The 17,123-nt window shown below is 43.9% G+C and overlaps 1 protein-coding gene and 1 long non-coding RNA gene across 3 annotated transcripts in view; one reads left to right on the forward strand and one right to left on the reverse strand.

Annotated features, from left to right (window-relative positions):
• SORT1 (sortilin 1) overlaps window positions 1–17,123 on the forward strand; it is a 56,194-nt gene that overhangs the window by 32,258 nt on the left and 6,813 nt on the right. Inside the window, exons 7-16 of one of the 2 annotated variants that reach the window (XM_084866178.1) lie at window positions 1,280–1,329; window positions 2,176–2,303; window positions 5,966–6,110; window positions 6,712–6,867; window positions 8,687–8,793; window positions 11,017–11,119; window positions 11,446–11,614; window positions 12,179–12,369; window positions 13,365–13,554; window positions 16,547–16,663. In XM_084866178.1, the coding sequence (XP_084722304.1) occupies window positions 1,280–1,329; window positions 2,176–2,303; window positions 5,966–6,110; window positions 6,712–6,867; window positions 8,687–8,793; window positions 11,017–11,119; window positions 11,446–11,614; window positions 12,179–12,369; window positions 13,365–13,554; window positions 16,547–16,663 (1,356 nt within the window). Of the gene's footprint in view, window positions 1–1,279; window positions 1,330–2,172; window positions 2,304–5,965; window positions 6,111–6,711; window positions 6,868–8,686; window positions 8,794–11,016; window positions 11,120–11,445; window positions 11,615–12,178; window positions 12,370–13,364; window positions 13,555–16,546; window positions 16,664–17,123 lie in introns of both variants that reach the window. The other variant, XM_084866177.1, reaches the window with a different exon arrangement.
• Window positions 1–17,123, reverse strand: part of LOC311612938 — a 68,525-nt gene that overhangs the window by 27,050 nt on the left and 24,352 nt on the right. The window lies entirely within an intron of this gene.

The raw sequence follows: 17,123 nt of genomic DNA on the forward strand, positions 1-17,123 counted from the left end.
TTAAAACTAAAGGCTTATTTTAAAATGGTATTTTTAAAAAATAGTCTTTATTGCTTTCAGAGAGGGAGAGGGAGGGAGAGAAACATCAATGATGAGAGAAATCATTGATCGGCTGCACACCCCCTACTAGGGATTGAGCCCACAACCCAGGCATATGTCCTTGATCTGAATGGAACCCAGAACCTTTCAGTCCACAGGCCAATGCTCTATCCACTGAGCCAAACCGGTTAGGGCTTAAAATGGAATTTTATATTCTATATAAGATGTTTTACTTTTGTAACTCATTTGATCAGTGTCTAAGTATAAGCTAAATGGGTTGCTGATAACTGTTTACTCACCTTTTAGATCTTTGATCTCTAGGAGCTGACAACTAATTCTGAAAGAACATGCACAGAGCTAGCTCCTTTTGCTGGGGCTAATCTATAAGTACTATCAGGGTCTGAATCGAGTTCCCTACTCACTCCCTTTCCAAGTTAGAGTTTAAATAATTCAACCTATGACCTAGTTGTCTATTTGAGATGAAAGAACTAAATTATTTAGCTCATGCAAAGCATTAAGCTAGGTTCTCAGGGGGAACAACAAAGCATAAAACTTAGTACCTGACCAACAGTGTGGTGGAAGAGACACGCACACACTAGTGATTAGCATAGCTAAGTGGGAGGCTGAGGAATGCACGCGCTTTCCAGCAGTGCCCCATCTCAGCACTATGGACATTCTGGACCGGACAGTTCTTTGCTGTGGGGGTGTCCTGGGCCTTGTAGGATGCTTAGAAGCATCTCTGGCCTCTACCCACTATATACTAGTAACAACTTCCCTTTCCCCGCAAGTGACAACCAGAAATGTCCCTTGGGGGGCAAAATCATCCCTGGTTGAGAACCCCTGTTCTAGAAGTTTACAGCAAAGAAGCTGAAGTGACATGGAAAGCTTCCGTAAGAGCTAGATGATAAGCTGCAGGCTGGTGATTGCGAGGGTAAGATGTGGTTACACAAGAGAAAAGCATTTCGGAAGGAAGCAGTATGAACAAATGCTAGAGGCAGATCTGGAGAGTGTAGGTAGACCAGTTAGACAAGCTGGAAGAGAAGTTCAGTGGACTGTGGCAAATGCCTGGGGCCAGGCTCTGGGAACCCTGACAATGAGCTGTCAAAAAGAGTCCAGAGTTGCTGCTTTCACTAGTACCTATGGAGGAGGCTTACTAGACTTGCTTGGAGCTTTGTGACTAATGTTGACGTTGCATTAACACCTGGAACCATGTCTTTTCTGTGTCTTTGCCTCATTGCAGGGGATCGGAAAACATCATCTTCTTTACTACCCATGTGAATGGCTCCTGCAGTAAGTATATTTTAGTCCCAGAAGCGTATCCTATCCATTCATGGTAGAATATTTGGGGTTATAAGAGGTAGAAATATCAAAGTTCCTTCCATTCTTCTATAATTTTAATAGCTAAAATAGCTGTTAATTATTTTTTAAAACCTTAAAAGTACAACCTAATTGCTATACTGTGCCTAGATCAGATAAAACTGCAGGCTGTACATAGAGACGCTATACTTAATTTCAGCAGTGTATTTACATAAAGTAAACATTAAGCTACAAACAGTAACAGATCGAAATGCCTCGTGATTTCTGCAAAAGAACATGGATTGTGTTTATTAGTGGAAGCCAGTGGCTTTCCAATCAGTGGCAGTTTCAAAGCAGACAGCATAATTTTTTATTTATTTATTAGACAAATGCATTCATTTATTCATTTGAGCACTTGCAGTAGTATGCTAACCACTATCTAAGGATGAAGAGAACAAGAGACCAAGGCTACTCTCATGGAGTTAAATTCAAATAGATGATCAACAAGAAAACCAAAACTCAAACAACTTAAAATAGAATAAGATAATTTTAAATTATGTCATGAAGAAAGTAAACAGGATGCTGTGGCTATGATGTTTTTATGTAACATTGTATGGAATTAACTCAATCTATCCAAGGAATAACCTCACATGTACAAAAATAAAACCCACATGTGAATTCCCTGTGCCTAATGCCACATCAATTTATATCCTCATTTGACTAACATGCAGAGGATTAGAAATCCTGTAGTTGCAAAATACAGAACAATTCTAAAACAGCTCTCTGAACTAGAGGCTCACTAGCAAGTGACATTCTAATTACTACATCTTGTTTAAGAAGCTGACCTTGGGGCACTGGAATTATGGAGGACTTCAGACTTGGGAAAAAGCTTCAAAACCATTGGTGTGAAAATCTACTCATTTGGTCTTGGGGGACGTTTCCTTTTTGCCTCTGTGATGGCTGACAAGGTGGGTATTTGCCTCTTCTCTTTGGGTTCTAATGTTCATGTAAAGATGCTTCCTATAGATCCCTTTTATTCCTTGTACTGACAGAGTTGTTTGCCTTTTTGCAATCTACACTAATAAAAGAGAAAGATGCAAATTGACCATACCTTTGCAACATCCACCAGCCAATTTGGAGTGCGTATGCGAATTAACCCAACAAAGATGGCTGGTTAATTTGCATACACAGGCCGAGCGGCCGGGGGCGTTCCACACCATCCCAGCCTTTTCAGGCCTCTGGGCAGCATGGGAAGGCAGAAAGGGGGCTCCGGCCTGAGCGAAGGCGTTGCCGGCAGACGGGGAAGAAAGGCCCATTCTTGCACAAATCTTTGTGCATTGGGCCTCTAATATATATGCAATGCTAAGTGACAGACCATACTGACTGGCTGGTACATATGAGCACACTGGCAATTTAAAAATAAATGTTGACTCACACATGTGCAATACATGTAAAGTTCTCACTGGCACCAATCACTCACATGTGTTTCAATCTGTCATTATTGATTGTGAATTTGGTTGTTTTTGTTGACATTATGAAGCTGAAAGAAAGTGGTGGCATTGACAGAGTATGTCTGAATACTAACTATTGGCACAACTGTCCCCTTCTGACACTGGCCTCCCATTTAAATTAATTTGAAGACAGTTTCCCGTGATGCCAGCATTTGTGATGACTATTAATAAATCACAAGGACAAACTCTAGAGAGAATAGGAATATTCCTACCTGAACCCGTTTTTGGACATGGTCAGTTATACGTTGCTTTCTCTTGAGTTTGAAGAGCATGTGATGTTAAAGTTGTATTGTAAATACTAATCACAGGAAGTTAGTCAAGCACTCTGAAAGTGTTTTACTCTTAATGTGGTATACAGGGAGATAATAGAATAAGTTTAATCAATTTATCAGTCATTGTTTTTATCAATGTCTTTATATTATGTCTTTGTTGTTATATCATGTTGTTTATTAATCAATTTATATATTATTTTCATATACATTTCACTAATTTTCTTTCCTCTCTGACACTTCTATTATAGAGAAAGGGCAGATAGCGATATTAAAATATTTCTTCTAATTAATTTCCTTTCAGTGTGCACAAATCTGTGTACTGGGCCACTGGTATTTAATATCACTCTAAGATTTGCAGGCGATTCTTTTAGAGACTGATTGACTCTTCTGGGCTATTCTGGCACTTCAACCTGTCACCCTACACGAATTCTGGTATCTCTTTTGGGATATCTAGGTGCAGTTTTGGGGCTTTACTTGGATATATGAAAAGAGCAATCCATTTGTTTCAGTAATAATAATAGAAATAGGTAACATTCATTGAGTATGTAACAGTGAACAAAACAAATAAATGTCCTGTTCACTGACTTTATAGTTAAGTAGGGGAGATAGATACTAAGCTAATAAATATGATGTAATGTCAGGTCAGGATTAAAGCTACAATGAAATGTAAAGCAGCATAAGGAAATAGAAGGTGACAGGATTGGAGCAGGGCTGTTTTAGGTGGGGCGGTTTGTACGTGCTCTCTGAGACCTGACTGGGGTGAGAGCACAGCTATGTGGACATCTAGGCTCAGGGAGCAGTATGTGCACAGACTCAGGCTGGAGCATGCCTGACATATCGAAAAGTGACAAGGGCGGTCCAAAGAGGGGGAACCAGCAGCTAGATCATGCAGGGCCTTTGTAGGTGGTGATTAAGACCTTGGCTTTTATTCTTGTTAGGAAGCTGGGAAAGAGCAGGGTGAGCAGGGTGTGGTTAATCTGACTTCTTTGACAGAATAAGTATGGGCAGAGTAGTCTGCCGGGGCAGGAACGGCAGAGCCAGAGCAGCTGGAAGGCTGTTAGAGCAGTGTGAGGGGGGAGAAGCGGCAAGTGGTGAAATGGTGGGTGTGTTTTTCAATGTATTGCCAATAGGATTTGCTGATGGATTAATGTGGATTGTAAGAGAATGAGAGAAACTGAAGATAACTTCAGAGTCTTTGGCCTGAGCAACTGGCTGAATGGTGGTACCATTTACTAAAATGGCAAAGACTGTAGGAGAAGCAAGTTTAGGGGAGGAAGATCAAGAATTCAGTTTTGGATGTGAGTAACTTGCCTGGAGTCACCCTGAGGTGGAATCCTGGTGGAAAACAGACTGATTCCAGACATAGCATCTTACACTGTACTACAATTATACAAAACTAAAATTCCACGGTGTGCTTTTGAACTTTAACTTCTAACTATAACAATGAGAGTAAGATTCAAAGTGAACATCTAAGTATAAGTTTTAGAAAAATACATAACTGTACTTGTCACTGAACTTTAAAGAGTATTTAAAATAAAGAGGCCCTAGAAGTCAGTCTCATGCCCTGTCTAGTTGTATCTAGTTGCATTTTAAAGTAGCTATTTATCAGGAAGTAGGTGTTAATTACATCCTTAACAGACTCCTTTTAACAGCTAAAGCCCTAATGAGATTCCTTTTATTAATTTCTTATACTCCTTGGCCTCTTCCCAGCTGGTGCACATTCCCCTCATATGGCTGTTCTGAGAGAATTCCATAAAGAGATGTCACATGTTGACTTCCTTGTGATCGCCCAAGCATGGCTTTCATCTCCATTTTCTAGACCCTTTGTTATCTACTTCTTTGGATTATGCCGAGATTGTGTCAAAGAGACCAAATCTTTATGCAGCAATCCTCACTTAAGAATTATCTGAACTCGTATATGTGAATGGCTATAAAGCCAAATCAGGAAATTGCTAGGTAGTTGATACTGGGACCTTCATTTATATAAATTATACCCAATGAGGAAATGGATAATGATACTTATAATCTACACTAATAAAAGAGAAACATGCAAATTGACTGTACCTCTGCTACACCCACAAGCCATGCCCACCAGCCAATCAGGAGTGAGCATGCAAATTAACCCAGCCAAGATGGCGGCAGCAATGGAGCTGGAGCAAGCAGGAGGCTTGGATTGCCCTGGTGATAGAGAAAGCCAAGCTTTCCACCCACCCTGGCTGGTCCTGGCCTCCGCCCAAGGCAACAAAGTTTTAATTATAGAAGATAAATAAATCCCAGATACTTGCTTCCAGCCAGCCCTGGACTCTGCTCAAGGAGGTGCTGGAAAAAAAATTATAAAAGGAGGAGCTGAGAACTTGGGTCACCGGGGGATGATCAGGCCAGGTTGGGATGGCAGTTGTGGGTGATCAGGCTTGGGGGGGGGGGGGAGAGCAGGCCATTAGTGGAGGTCAGTTGGAGGTGATCAGGACAGTGCGGGGTGAACAGGTCAGCAGGGGGGCAGTTGGGGGTGAGCAGGCTGGTGGGGGTGGGCATTTGGCGGCAAGCAGGCCAGTAGTTAGGGGCAACCAGGCAGGCAGGCAGGCAGGCAGGTGAGTGGCTAGAGCCAGCAGTCCCAGATTGTGAAAGGGATGTCCGAATGCCAGTTTAGGCTCGATCCCTGTAAACTGGCAGAAGGACATCCTTTGAGGGGTCCCAGATTGGAAAGGATGCAGGCCAGGCTGAGGAACACCTGCCCCCCATGATGAATTTCGTGCACCAAGCCATAGTTATTAATAATGTACCTAGGATGTCCCTGTACATGGTACCTTGGGAGAAAATTAAAAAGATATATGTTGGCATTTGTTCCAGGATACAACAAGAAGGATTCATGTGTCAACTGATCAAGGAGACACGTGGAGCATGGCCCAGCTGCCCTCTGTGGGGCAGGAGCAATTCTACTCTATTCTGGCAGCCAATGATGACATGGTGTTCATGCACGTAGACGAGCCTGGAGGTAAGAGCGTTTCAGTTTCATAGAGATCGAAGCTGTGAGCCCTATTTTTAGTAGCTTTTTTTCCTACCCCTAGGAATTTATTAGTGCCCTACTGAGTATTTTGTCTTAGAAAGTGTAACCTCTGTTAAAAGGGCCACTTGTTTTGACATGATCTTGTTTGTGTGCATATCCAATGGTCTACAACAATGCTACTCAAAGAATGCTCAGAGGATGGGTACTAATTTGCAAACTCTGTTACCAAATAAGATTTACAGAAGTGTAAGCTATGAATCTAAATACAGCCTCTGCAACCAAAATATATCTAGGAAGAGCTTTTCTGTAGCATCTGATTAACTCATTCAACAAACTCAGCATCTGCACTAAGTAACAGGGATACTAGAATTAAAGATGGGCACGAATATCAAAAATCTTGAGTATCAAAATAAAATAAAATAAAAAGATCTTGAGTATCAAACCTTGATTGAATCTCTGGTCTGTGTCTACATCATGAAGAGAAATGGTTGGCTAAGGTGCAATGATTCAGTCATGTGTATGGTTAGACTTTTATTGCATCTCTGTTCCCTCCCAAGACATAGTGTTTTTGTTTGTTTGCCTATTTCAGATACTGGGTTTGGCACAATCTTTACCTCGGACGATAGAGGCATTGTCTATTCCAAATCCTTGGACCGACATCTCTACACCACCACTGGTGGCGAGACTGACTTCACCAACGTGACATCCCTCCGTGGGGTCTACATAACAAGTGTGCTCTCTGAAGGTGAGTCTTGCTTAGCACAGCTGTCCTTCGGCTGAACATGTGAGAGTTGAGGCCTTTGAGGAGACTGATGGCCCTGTTCCCCAGTAAGATTGCTCATCTTAGGCAGCAGCCTACCTGTGTAATTTCTGGCTGTACTTTAAGTAAGATATGGTAAACAGAACTAAGAAAGAGAGGGCACAGCAGTAGCCAGCCAATTTCTTGCATGGTGCTCAGTGCTTTGCAGTGCTCACCTTTATTAAAGCTTACTTATGCAAACTCACACATTTCTCTAGCCTAGAGCACAGAGATTGACCACCCCAGGGAGTCTCTGAAGGTTTTATTTATTTACGTTTTTTTTGTTTGTTTGTTTGTTTTTTATAGGAGGTGGGCTGTTTGTTTTTGTAAAGATCTTGCAATGGTCCACAAAGCCAAGTGATGTTGGCCCCTTTTCCTCCCTGACCTCCTAGCTCTCCCTCCCCTCTCCCTTCTCCCTCTACTTTAGTCACTCCAGCTCCGAGTTCTCTGCCAGTCTCCTTAAATCCACCAGGTTCACACGCTGGTAGTTTGGAAATGTGCATGGACTGTTCTCTGTTTTCAAGATGCCTGCTGGGCTGACACCTTCTTCCTTCCCATCTCTGCTCATATTTACTTCTGAATGAGACCTGCCATTGACTATCCGATTTGAAATTTCAGACTGCCCTCCCCCACTCAGACACACTGTCAGTCCCCCTCTAGGTTTTTCCATTTTCTAACATACTATGTAATTTACCTGTTTACCACCTCTAGTATTTGTCTCAGTCTACTAAAATGTAGTGTCACAAGATGTGTTGTTTTGTTGTGTGTGGTTTTGTTTTGTTTCTTTTTCAGTTTTGACATGGTGGGTACACAAAAATATTTATTGAGCCCTGGCTGGTGTGGCTCAGTTGGTTGGAGTGTCCTCCATGCACCAAAAGGTTACAGATTCCATTGCCAGTCAGGGCACATACTTAGATTGTGGGTTCAATTCCTGTTGGGGGCACATACCTGGGTTGCAAGTTTGACCCCCTGGTCAGGGCACATACAGGAGGCCACCAATCAATGTTTCCCTCTCACATTGATGCTTCTCTATCTTCCTCCCTCCCTCTCCTTTCTCCTCTCTCTAAAAAAATCAATAAAAACATATCCTCAGATGAGGATTAAAAAACATACATATAGTAAATAAATGAGTTTGCCTTGATTTGCTTGTTTATTTGATTTTACTTGGAATGTCAAAGCATACTATCTCTGAATTAAAGCCTAAAACAGTTTATATCATTGAAAATAGAGAATGGGGAAGAGACATGGAGAGAGAAAAAAAGAAAAGATGTATGAGGGATAGGATAGGGGTATTGGAGAAGCAAACATTAAGAACTATTAATTCACACTTATGCACATAACATTCAAATCTTGAGATTCCCTAAAACTAGCCGAGTACATTGGCCTTTTCTGTAAAGTTAAGACCAGGATGCCTTCTGATTGTAGAGTTTACTTCCAAGACAAGCAAAGAAGGAAAGAGAATGGAAATTAGCCTGCTTGTGTTGGTAAGGAGATAAAAAATCCTTTTTCAAGTGTCAGTCTAGATGATTTCTGATATCTGCCGGGTCCTGTTCAGGTGAGAAGCTTTCTTCAGATACCATGTGGAGAGTGCTGCTCAGATATTCACCAACACTGTGTCGCTTTGCTGAGTGTTATAAGCTTATGGGACTCCTGGGTTATAATGGAGCTATATGATCTTAGTTAGGGGTGAGTTGTGCAATGAGATACAGAACTTACTAGGGTTCTTCCAGTGTATAGGGCTTAATATTATTCTCTTCTCATTCAGATAATTCTATCCAGACTATGATCACTTTTGACCAAGGAGGAAGGTGGAAGCACCTGAGGAAGCCTGAGAACAGTGAATGTGATGCTACAGCAAAAAATAAGAATGAGGTTTGTTTTACTCCAATTGTCTTATGTATTTAAAGCAGAGCAGCTGCTCTGTTCTGCTCTTACTGTATCAGGCCTTTGAATAGTGAAGTTTAGTATTTGATTAGGGTTATAGGTAAGGTGGAAAGCTTGAAAATGAGAGTAATGAAATTAACTTAGAACGTAGGAACTAGGAACTGCAAAGAAAGGCCAAGATACTATGGATTATCTTCTAAAGAAAAACAAAACAGGGCTAACCATTTGTGTTTTGCAAAACTGCTGAATGGAAACAGAATGGACATATGGGTTGGAGATTAGTTAGGAGTCAGCACGGCAGCTATGAGACATCAGGAATTCTGCAAAAGCCATAGGCCAGCCATTCATGAGCAGGGCAAAGCCAAGCTGGCCAGAAACAAGAGAAGAGAACTTGCCTTGTCTTCCCCTTTGCCTTGGGTGCCTTCCCCTAGCTGGTGGGTGCATGTGGTCCCTAGGAGAGACCAAAAACTAGAAACATGAAGGCGTTGCTTGGGATATCCCAGATTCCGAGTGACAGGTCTTGACAGGCAAGAGATAGAAAAAAGAAAAACAAGCTCTTTCAGAATTTGAGAGGTGCTTAGGGAAGCACTAGGAGAGTTTTCTTTAAAAAATGACAGTTTGAGTAGTTCTAAGCTCTCCTCAATACCTGTGGCTAACAGGCACTCTACTCTTCTAGGCTGGGTTTTCAGTTCTGTTTTCAGAGCCTCACAGCGTGAGATTAAGTGTACCTTCCCCACCCACAATGCTCACTCTCCCTTCTACTCAGAGTACTATGGAGTCTTCCCCTTCTGCTCCCTTTTCCCCATCCCCCTGTACGCCCCAGGAGGGCGGGCCTCCAGTGGCCTCTGCTTGCCTGGCTCTCCTCCCGCTCCCATGTCCCTCCCTCCTCAATACTTCCTGGCTCCCTTTGCCTGTGAGTGAAGGCTTCCACCTGGTGACTGAAGGGCATCTCCTCTCCGGCAGACTGTCTTCCGCCTTTTCAATGTCGCTTCCCATTGCATCACTGTCACACACACCCCTTGTTATCATTCTCTGCTGCTCTGGCAACCCCCACTTCCCATTTCATCACTGCCCCTGCCCCTGTGGCCTTGCCCTCTTGTTCCTGGGAAAGCTGGCCTGTCTCCCCACTCAGATTATTAGAACTTGTGACATCCTCACCACCCTCACTGCCCATCTTCAGTTAGAATCAACCATTCCTCTTGGTTTATTAATAGTTTGCCTGAACCTCTTTTTTTTTTTTTTTTTTTTGTAGTAAAATATAAACAACATAAAATTAACATTTTACCAATTTTGAACCTCTTTAAAGCAATAACTTATGCTCTACTTTATACCTCATCTAGTTTTAGAGAAATATTTCTTTTTTAAAAATATATATTTTTACTGATTTTAAAGAGAAAGGGGGAGGGAGAGAAAGATAGAACACATCAATATGAGAGAGAATCATTGATTGGCTACCTCCTACACGCCTCCTACTGGGGATCGAGCCCACAACCCAGGGCAATTCCATGTGCCCTTGACTGGAATCGAACCTGGGACCCTTCAGTCCACAGGTCAGTGCTCTATCCACTGAGCCAAACCATCTAGGGCGGGAAGTATTTCTTAAAGACAAGGCTGGATCCTGGCAAGGTGGCTCAGTTGGTTGGAGCATCATCCTGTACACCAAAAGGTTGTGGGTTTGATTCCTGGTCAAGTCAGGTCACATACCTAGGTTGTGGGTTATATCCCTGGTTGGGGTATGTATGGGAGGCAACTGATTGATGTTTCTCTCTCCTCTCTTTCTCCCTCTCTGCCGCTCCTCCTCTTTCTCTAAACATATCCTTGGATGAGGATTAAAACACACACACACACACACACACAGAACTGGGTCTTATTTCTAATCACCACCACGTCTTGTACAGTATCTGAAATACGTCAGGCATTCATCAGGCTTATCTGTGTGAAATGGAGAGTTATTGTTTCAGTTTTGCACGATGAAACAGTTCCAGAGAAGGGTGGTAGTGCACAATAGTGTAAATGTACTTAACGCTTATCGAACTGCATACTTAAAGATGGTTAAAATGGTAATTGTCATGGTATTTGTATTTTACCATAATTAAAAAAAAAAAAAAGAGTATCCCACTGAAGTCTGGGTTAGAAGTTATTAGAAGGCTAATAGATGAGCAAAAAATTCTGCCTTTGGTTTTAATCTGAGCTTTTGGTTTCTTTTCACAGTGCAGCCTTCATATTCATGCTTCCTACAGCATCTCCCAAAAACTAAACGTTCCAATGGCCCCCCTCTCAGAGCCAAATGCCGTGGGCATAGTCATCGCACATGGTAAGGAGCCTCCCTTCCCCTTCTTAGGAAGTAGCTGAGCACACCGACACTCAGACTTCATTCCCCTTTAAGAAAACCACCGAACACGGCTCTTACCATCCTCTGAGGATTTCTTGCATGATAATGGTACTAAGGGTTATTTCAGACTCCCATCAGAGAGAGTAACATGACGTTCCCCTTTCCCACATTTCAGTGGCCTTTTTTCTATCACAAGAGGCACGATGGGAAGAAATCAGAATAAATTTACTCAAAATTAGCCTCTTGGCAGTAAGTCCTGTCTGTTTTGTTGCCACTCTGTGCTGAGGAGACGATGGATTGTGTTGCAGGTAGCGTGGGAGATGCCATCTCAGTCATGATCCCGGACGTGTACATCTCAGATGATGGGGGTTACTCTTGGACGAAGATGCTGGAAGGACCCCACTATTACACCATCCTGGATTCCGGAGGCATCATCGTGGCCATTGAGCAAACCAACCATCCTATCAATGTGATTAAGTATGCATGAGCTCAGCTCCACCCACACTTTCTGCATAAAGGGCAATGTGGGAAGTGTTCCAGGTCACTGAGGGGGCGGGGGGGGGGGGAGGGGGACACTGCAGGCCCTCATTTAAATCTGTGCCATCTGCAGAACTGTAGGAAAGGTTCTGAAAGGGATTGCATTTAGAGCAACTCAGATTAAATGGCTTGCTTTTTCCTCTGACTTCCTCAAGTTAGCACTTTTTTGTCACTTAAAAAATATTATTCTTTCCACAAGATTATTATGGAAGTGTCTGAGCATTCTGGATGGGAATGACTCCTTAAGTTAAAAGCTCATAATAGATCATTTATGTCTGTTGATTTGGAAGCCCATACTTACATGGATCATTACTTTCTCTTTCCTTGGAAAGAAATTTTGTAAATGCATTTTCTTCCATACACTCTGAATGAATCCCTTTTCTTACCTTGTTAACTAAGCCATCAGCTAACAGCAAATGATTTGGACCTAACAGCAAAGTGGTTTCCTGATAGTCCCATAAATGTTGATCCTCTGTTGTGATCTTTCTCTGATTGGGGTTTCAGGTTCTCCACAGACGAAGGTCAGTGCTGGCAAACGTATACATTCACCAGGAAGCCCATGTACTTTACCGGCCTGGCTTCGGAACCTGGAGCAAGGTCCATGAATATCAGCATCTGGGGCTTCACTGAATCCTTCCTGACACGCCAGTGGGTCTCCTACACCATTGATTTTAAAGATATCCTTGAAAGGAACTGTGAGTGTCTTCTTTGACCTTTTCTACCAAAAACTTGTAAGCCCATTTTTCTAAATAGCCAATTCAGTTTAATTTCTTTTCACTGGAAGAAGAAAATGCATAAAATTTAACGTTATGAAAAGATTTGTTAAGTACCTGCTCTTTAACGGGCTCTGTGCTGGTCTTCATATCCCGAAGGATAAAAATCTGATCCATAGGCCCTGGCTGGTTTGGCTCTGTGGATAAAGCATTGGCCTGTGGACTGAAGAGTCCCGGGTTCAATTCCAGTCAAGGGCACATGCCTGGGTTGTAGGCTCAATCCCCAGTAGGAGGTGTGCAGGAGGTGGCCAATAGATGATTCTCTCTCATCATAGATGTTTCTGTCTCAGTCTCACTCACTGAAATCAATAAAAAAATATATATTTTAAAAAATCACCTGATTCATAGGTTTTTAGACCTTAGCCTCTGAGTCCTTTTTCCAGGAGTGGATGATATTACAGGTTAACTGTCATCCACAGTCTTCATTTGCCATCCAGTTGACTAGAGTTAAAAGTCTAGAGACAGAATGTTTCTCCTCCTGTTTGAAGCAAACGAACCCATAGTGAAATCAAACCCATGCTTTTGGCTCATTGGCATCTTGTCCTAAAGGAAAGTATCTGGTTGCTGAGCTCTGACAGCTCCTGCTGACCAAGGGCACCAGTGACAAGACATCTAGCCAGCAGCCTCTCGGTTTGGAAGGAACCCTAGAGATCCTCATCCAGCTTCCCATTTTGAAGCAAATAAGAGTTTTCCTGATACTCAAATGAGTGGTGAGATGCAAATAATCCTCCTTTGGTTTGAGGAAATGCCCATTGCTAGTAGGCTTCAACTAATGTAACGTTGGTTCACAATTCCAAAATGAAGCAATGGGTTCAGTGAGACATCCCCACTCTTCCTCTCCTTGTTCTTCCTGTCGCCCCGCTCATTAGGTGAGCTCTGGGCCAGGCAGTTTCCTGAACAACCTGTCTTTCCTTTAGGTGAAGAGAGGGACTATATGGTATGGCTGGCTCACTCCACAGACCCTGGAGATTATGGAGATGGCTGCATTTTAGGCTATAAAGAACAGTTCCTGCGGCTACGCAAGTCATCCGTCTGTCAGAACGGCCGGGACTATGCAGTGACCAAGCAGCCATCCGTCTGTCTCTGCTCCCTGGAGGACTTCCTCTGGTACCGGCTTCCCTCAGCCCCTTTCCCGTGCTAGAGGAGGGGGAACACCATTGTCTTATAGGACTGAACAATATTTCAATCCTTTCCTTTCCCTCCTTCCCCAAGAGCAGAGAACTGCTGCTTCTTATTAAGGAAATTTAGGCACAGAGGAAGGGAATCAAAGTCATTAATAACTGGACAGATGGTATTATCATATCGGACAGTTAATTATTGGGTAGAGCCAGCCGCAACCCCCAGAAATCCTGACTTGGCAATAGCAGTAAGGAGGGAGGTATATAAGGAGGACGAGATTAAAAATAGAGAAGGCGATGAGATAAAAACACCAAGGGAAGTGGCACAGGAGCTAAGAGGACATTGGACTTGAGCAGAGAGCCGGAAAGCCTGAGTTCAGCAGGAGGCACTTCGGTTTTGGGTCATCCTCAGGTCTGAAGGCAGAAAGAGTACTCTGTCCTGAGACACCAGGTGACGGCAGTATAGTTAGGTCCCTGTGTCCCATCAAGGTTTAGAAGCCATCAAGGTGAACTCCCAGTCTCAGGACCATCCAGGCTTAAGGATCAGTGATGTGGTTGGCAGGGGGTTAGTTGATGATATAAAGGTGAGGGAGTCGCTAGGTAGTCTAAGGAAGGTAACTTAGGGCAAATAAGAGGGACTGATTCACATCATAGTAGTAATCTTATGGAACTTGTCACATTCTCTCAAACCACAGGTGACAGAATATGGGACCAAGCAAAAGTCTGACCCTGTGGGGGTCCTCCTGTGTGGCTCCTATCTGTCTGTGGAATGGCCAGAGGTTCTCCTCCCTGTTTCCACAGGGGAAGTGCCTCTCCGATCAGTTGTTTTGTTACAGCAGGGCTAGAGATACTGGGAAACTTGAAGGGCTGTCCCCAGCCCTGACTGCACCTGGGCTGGCTCTTCATTGCTGAGCTGTTTTCCGACATGCTGTGCTTCTCCAGAGCCCCTAGCCATTGGACACGCTGCTCCACAGCCTGCAAAGTGTCCCATGTCCCTGCCTGACCCCATGCCTGGTGGATTCCTTTAGTGCTTAGTTCAGATAGCACCTCTTTAACGCCTTCCAGTTTTCCCTCCTCTAGGCTCCCCCAGAACCCCTGACACAGCTCTTACCGTGTTTTAATCACTGTGTACGGGTTTGCCTCCACCATAAAGCCTAGGCTCCGGGAGGGCATGTTATATTTGATCACCGTGTAGCTGTAATGACAGCAGCTGCATTTTTTGAGCACTGACTGTATCGGCACTGTCCTGAGCAATTTACACTTAATCTCAGCAGCCTGTGCGAGGGCATTGTTGTCCCTTCCCTTTCACAGAGGGAAGAAGTAACAAAAGTACAGAGAGATCATGACTAACTTGCCCACAGCCATTCATCCAGGCAGTGGCAGAGCTGGGACATGAACCTGCAGTGGAGTCCCGGAGCCCACGCTGTGCCACACGTGCTTGGGAAATGTGCATGTGTGAGTGGGAAGGGTACTCTCCCTGAAATCTTGACTACCTAAAAGTTTCCTCAGAAGTTTCTCCTGCTCTTGGAAGAGTGGTGCCCTCTACATCTTTTGTCCTCCCTACCCTCTCCCCGAAATATTTGTCAGAAAAATCTTGAAGTACAAGCAGCAATTTTATATTCCTCAAAATATCCACTAAATACTTGCTGAGCAAGGGCAGTGCAAAGTGGAAACAGGTTTCTTGCGGACTCTCTGGACGAGATACACATAATCATGTTGTGAAACAGAAGGTGGCAAATGCCCCAGGGATTTAGGGCGAGAAGACACTATTCCAGCTCGCGCTGAAGGAGTGGGTCAGAGGCTTTGCTGAGGAGGTGGCATTTGAGCTGAGCCCTGACAAGTGGTAGGGTTTGACCCTGTGCATCTGGGAAGAAGCAGGTCATTAAAGCCAGTGCACGGGTGAGTGAGCAGGAAGGGTGTGCTGGAAGATAGGTCGTGAGGGGAAGCCACAGTAGCAATGGTAAGAAATACTAGGGCCCAAATGGGGGGCAGAAGGCAGTGTCACGGACAAACCTAAGGAAATGATAGGCGAAGACAGAGAAAGGGGGTATTTGGAACATTTTATTTATTTGAGGTTCTTCTGGCAGATGATTTAATTGGTGAATGTCCAGCAGGTATTTGGAACTGGAGGATTAGAGCTCCAGAGAGGTAAAACCTGGAAGCTTTTGTTGTAACAAATAGTTAAGCTCACAAAGGGAAAGCAGATAAAAAATAAGAGAATGAGTTGCAGAACCCTGTAAGACACCTGCATTTACGGGTTAGGAAGAGAGAAGCCACTAGATGAGTGGGACTGAAGGTCCCTCCCACGCTGTCAGTGAAGCTAGGCCCCAGGGCAGTGGGAAGGATGGGCCAAGGATGCCCAGGCAGGGGTCAGCTCGGAGAGGAGGCAGTGTTATTTATTTGTGGAAATCAGAAAGGAAAGCCGATGGGGGTGCTATGGAGAGTTGGCATAGATTGGAGGACCGTACAGGGCATCCATGCTGGTGGTAAGGACTATCTAAGAAGCTAAGTGGGTCAGAAGTGGAGAAGGCAGAAAAGGTTTGCAAATATCCCATAGTATACCTCCAAATAACATAATAAGGAGTTATTTGGAGGTGAATAAAAGAATTGCTACGTTTAGATCTGTGGCTGTTGTCACCATTTCTCTGTCTTAGTTGCATGAGTCCCCACCCCATGCAGGCGGCAGGCGTTCCCTTCCCAGAGCCTGAGCGATCTGTGCAGGACTCCCCGCCTCAGTGCTCCCAGCTCCTAGTCCTAAGTCCACCAGGCCCGATCCATAGCTGTTTTCCCCAATTAAGCCCTTTCCATGTCTGTTTTCCTAAATGGACCTTCTGTATAGATGCCACAGGCCTTCCTGAGCTACTTTCTGGAAACCCAGGACTGGAATATTAACCATCCACTGCCCCACAAAAACCTTCATTGCTAGTCAGTTACTGTCTTTCAGCAAATTTAAAGGATACTTTATTTGTGGACTCTTGCAGTGATTTTGGCTACTTCCGTCCAGAAAATGACTCCAAGTGTGTGGAACAGCCAGAGCTGAAGGGCCACGACCTGGAGTTTTGTCTGTATGGCAGAGAGGAGCAGCTGACCACAAATGGGTGAGCTGTGACAAATGAGTACACCTGTTCAGACCAAAAGGCTGCTTTTCTCCTCACAGAGATGTGCGGGGCTTTAGGATGCTCTAGAAACACTGTCTAATAGAACTTCCTGTGATGATGGAAATGTTCTGTATTCTCCTGTGTCTGGTAGAGTAGCCACCAGCTCTGTGTGGCTATTGGCACTAGTGTGACTAAGAAATTGAATTAATGTCTTTTCACTTAAATTTAAATCTAAATAGCCATCATATTAGACAGAGCCCCCCCCCCCCCGCCCCCCGCCATTTCCGAACTGGGTGTTAACGTGCTCTCCTGGATGACAGTGCTTTGGCACAGTCTGGTAAAGCAAAAAGGCAGACATGTCCCTGTAGCCAGGTCTGAAAATACACAAAATACCCCCAAAACATCCCTGTGGATCTCCCCCTAGGCCTGAAAGACAGTGTAAGGACGAGGAGCTTTTCAG

The sequence above is a fragment of the Pipistrellus hanaki genome (assembly GCF_964339955.1).
Source record: "Pipistrellus hanaki genome assembly, chromosome: 18".
Lineage (NCBI taxonomy): Eukaryota > Metazoa > Chordata > Mammalia > Chiroptera > Vespertilionidae > Pipistrellus > Pipistrellus hanaki.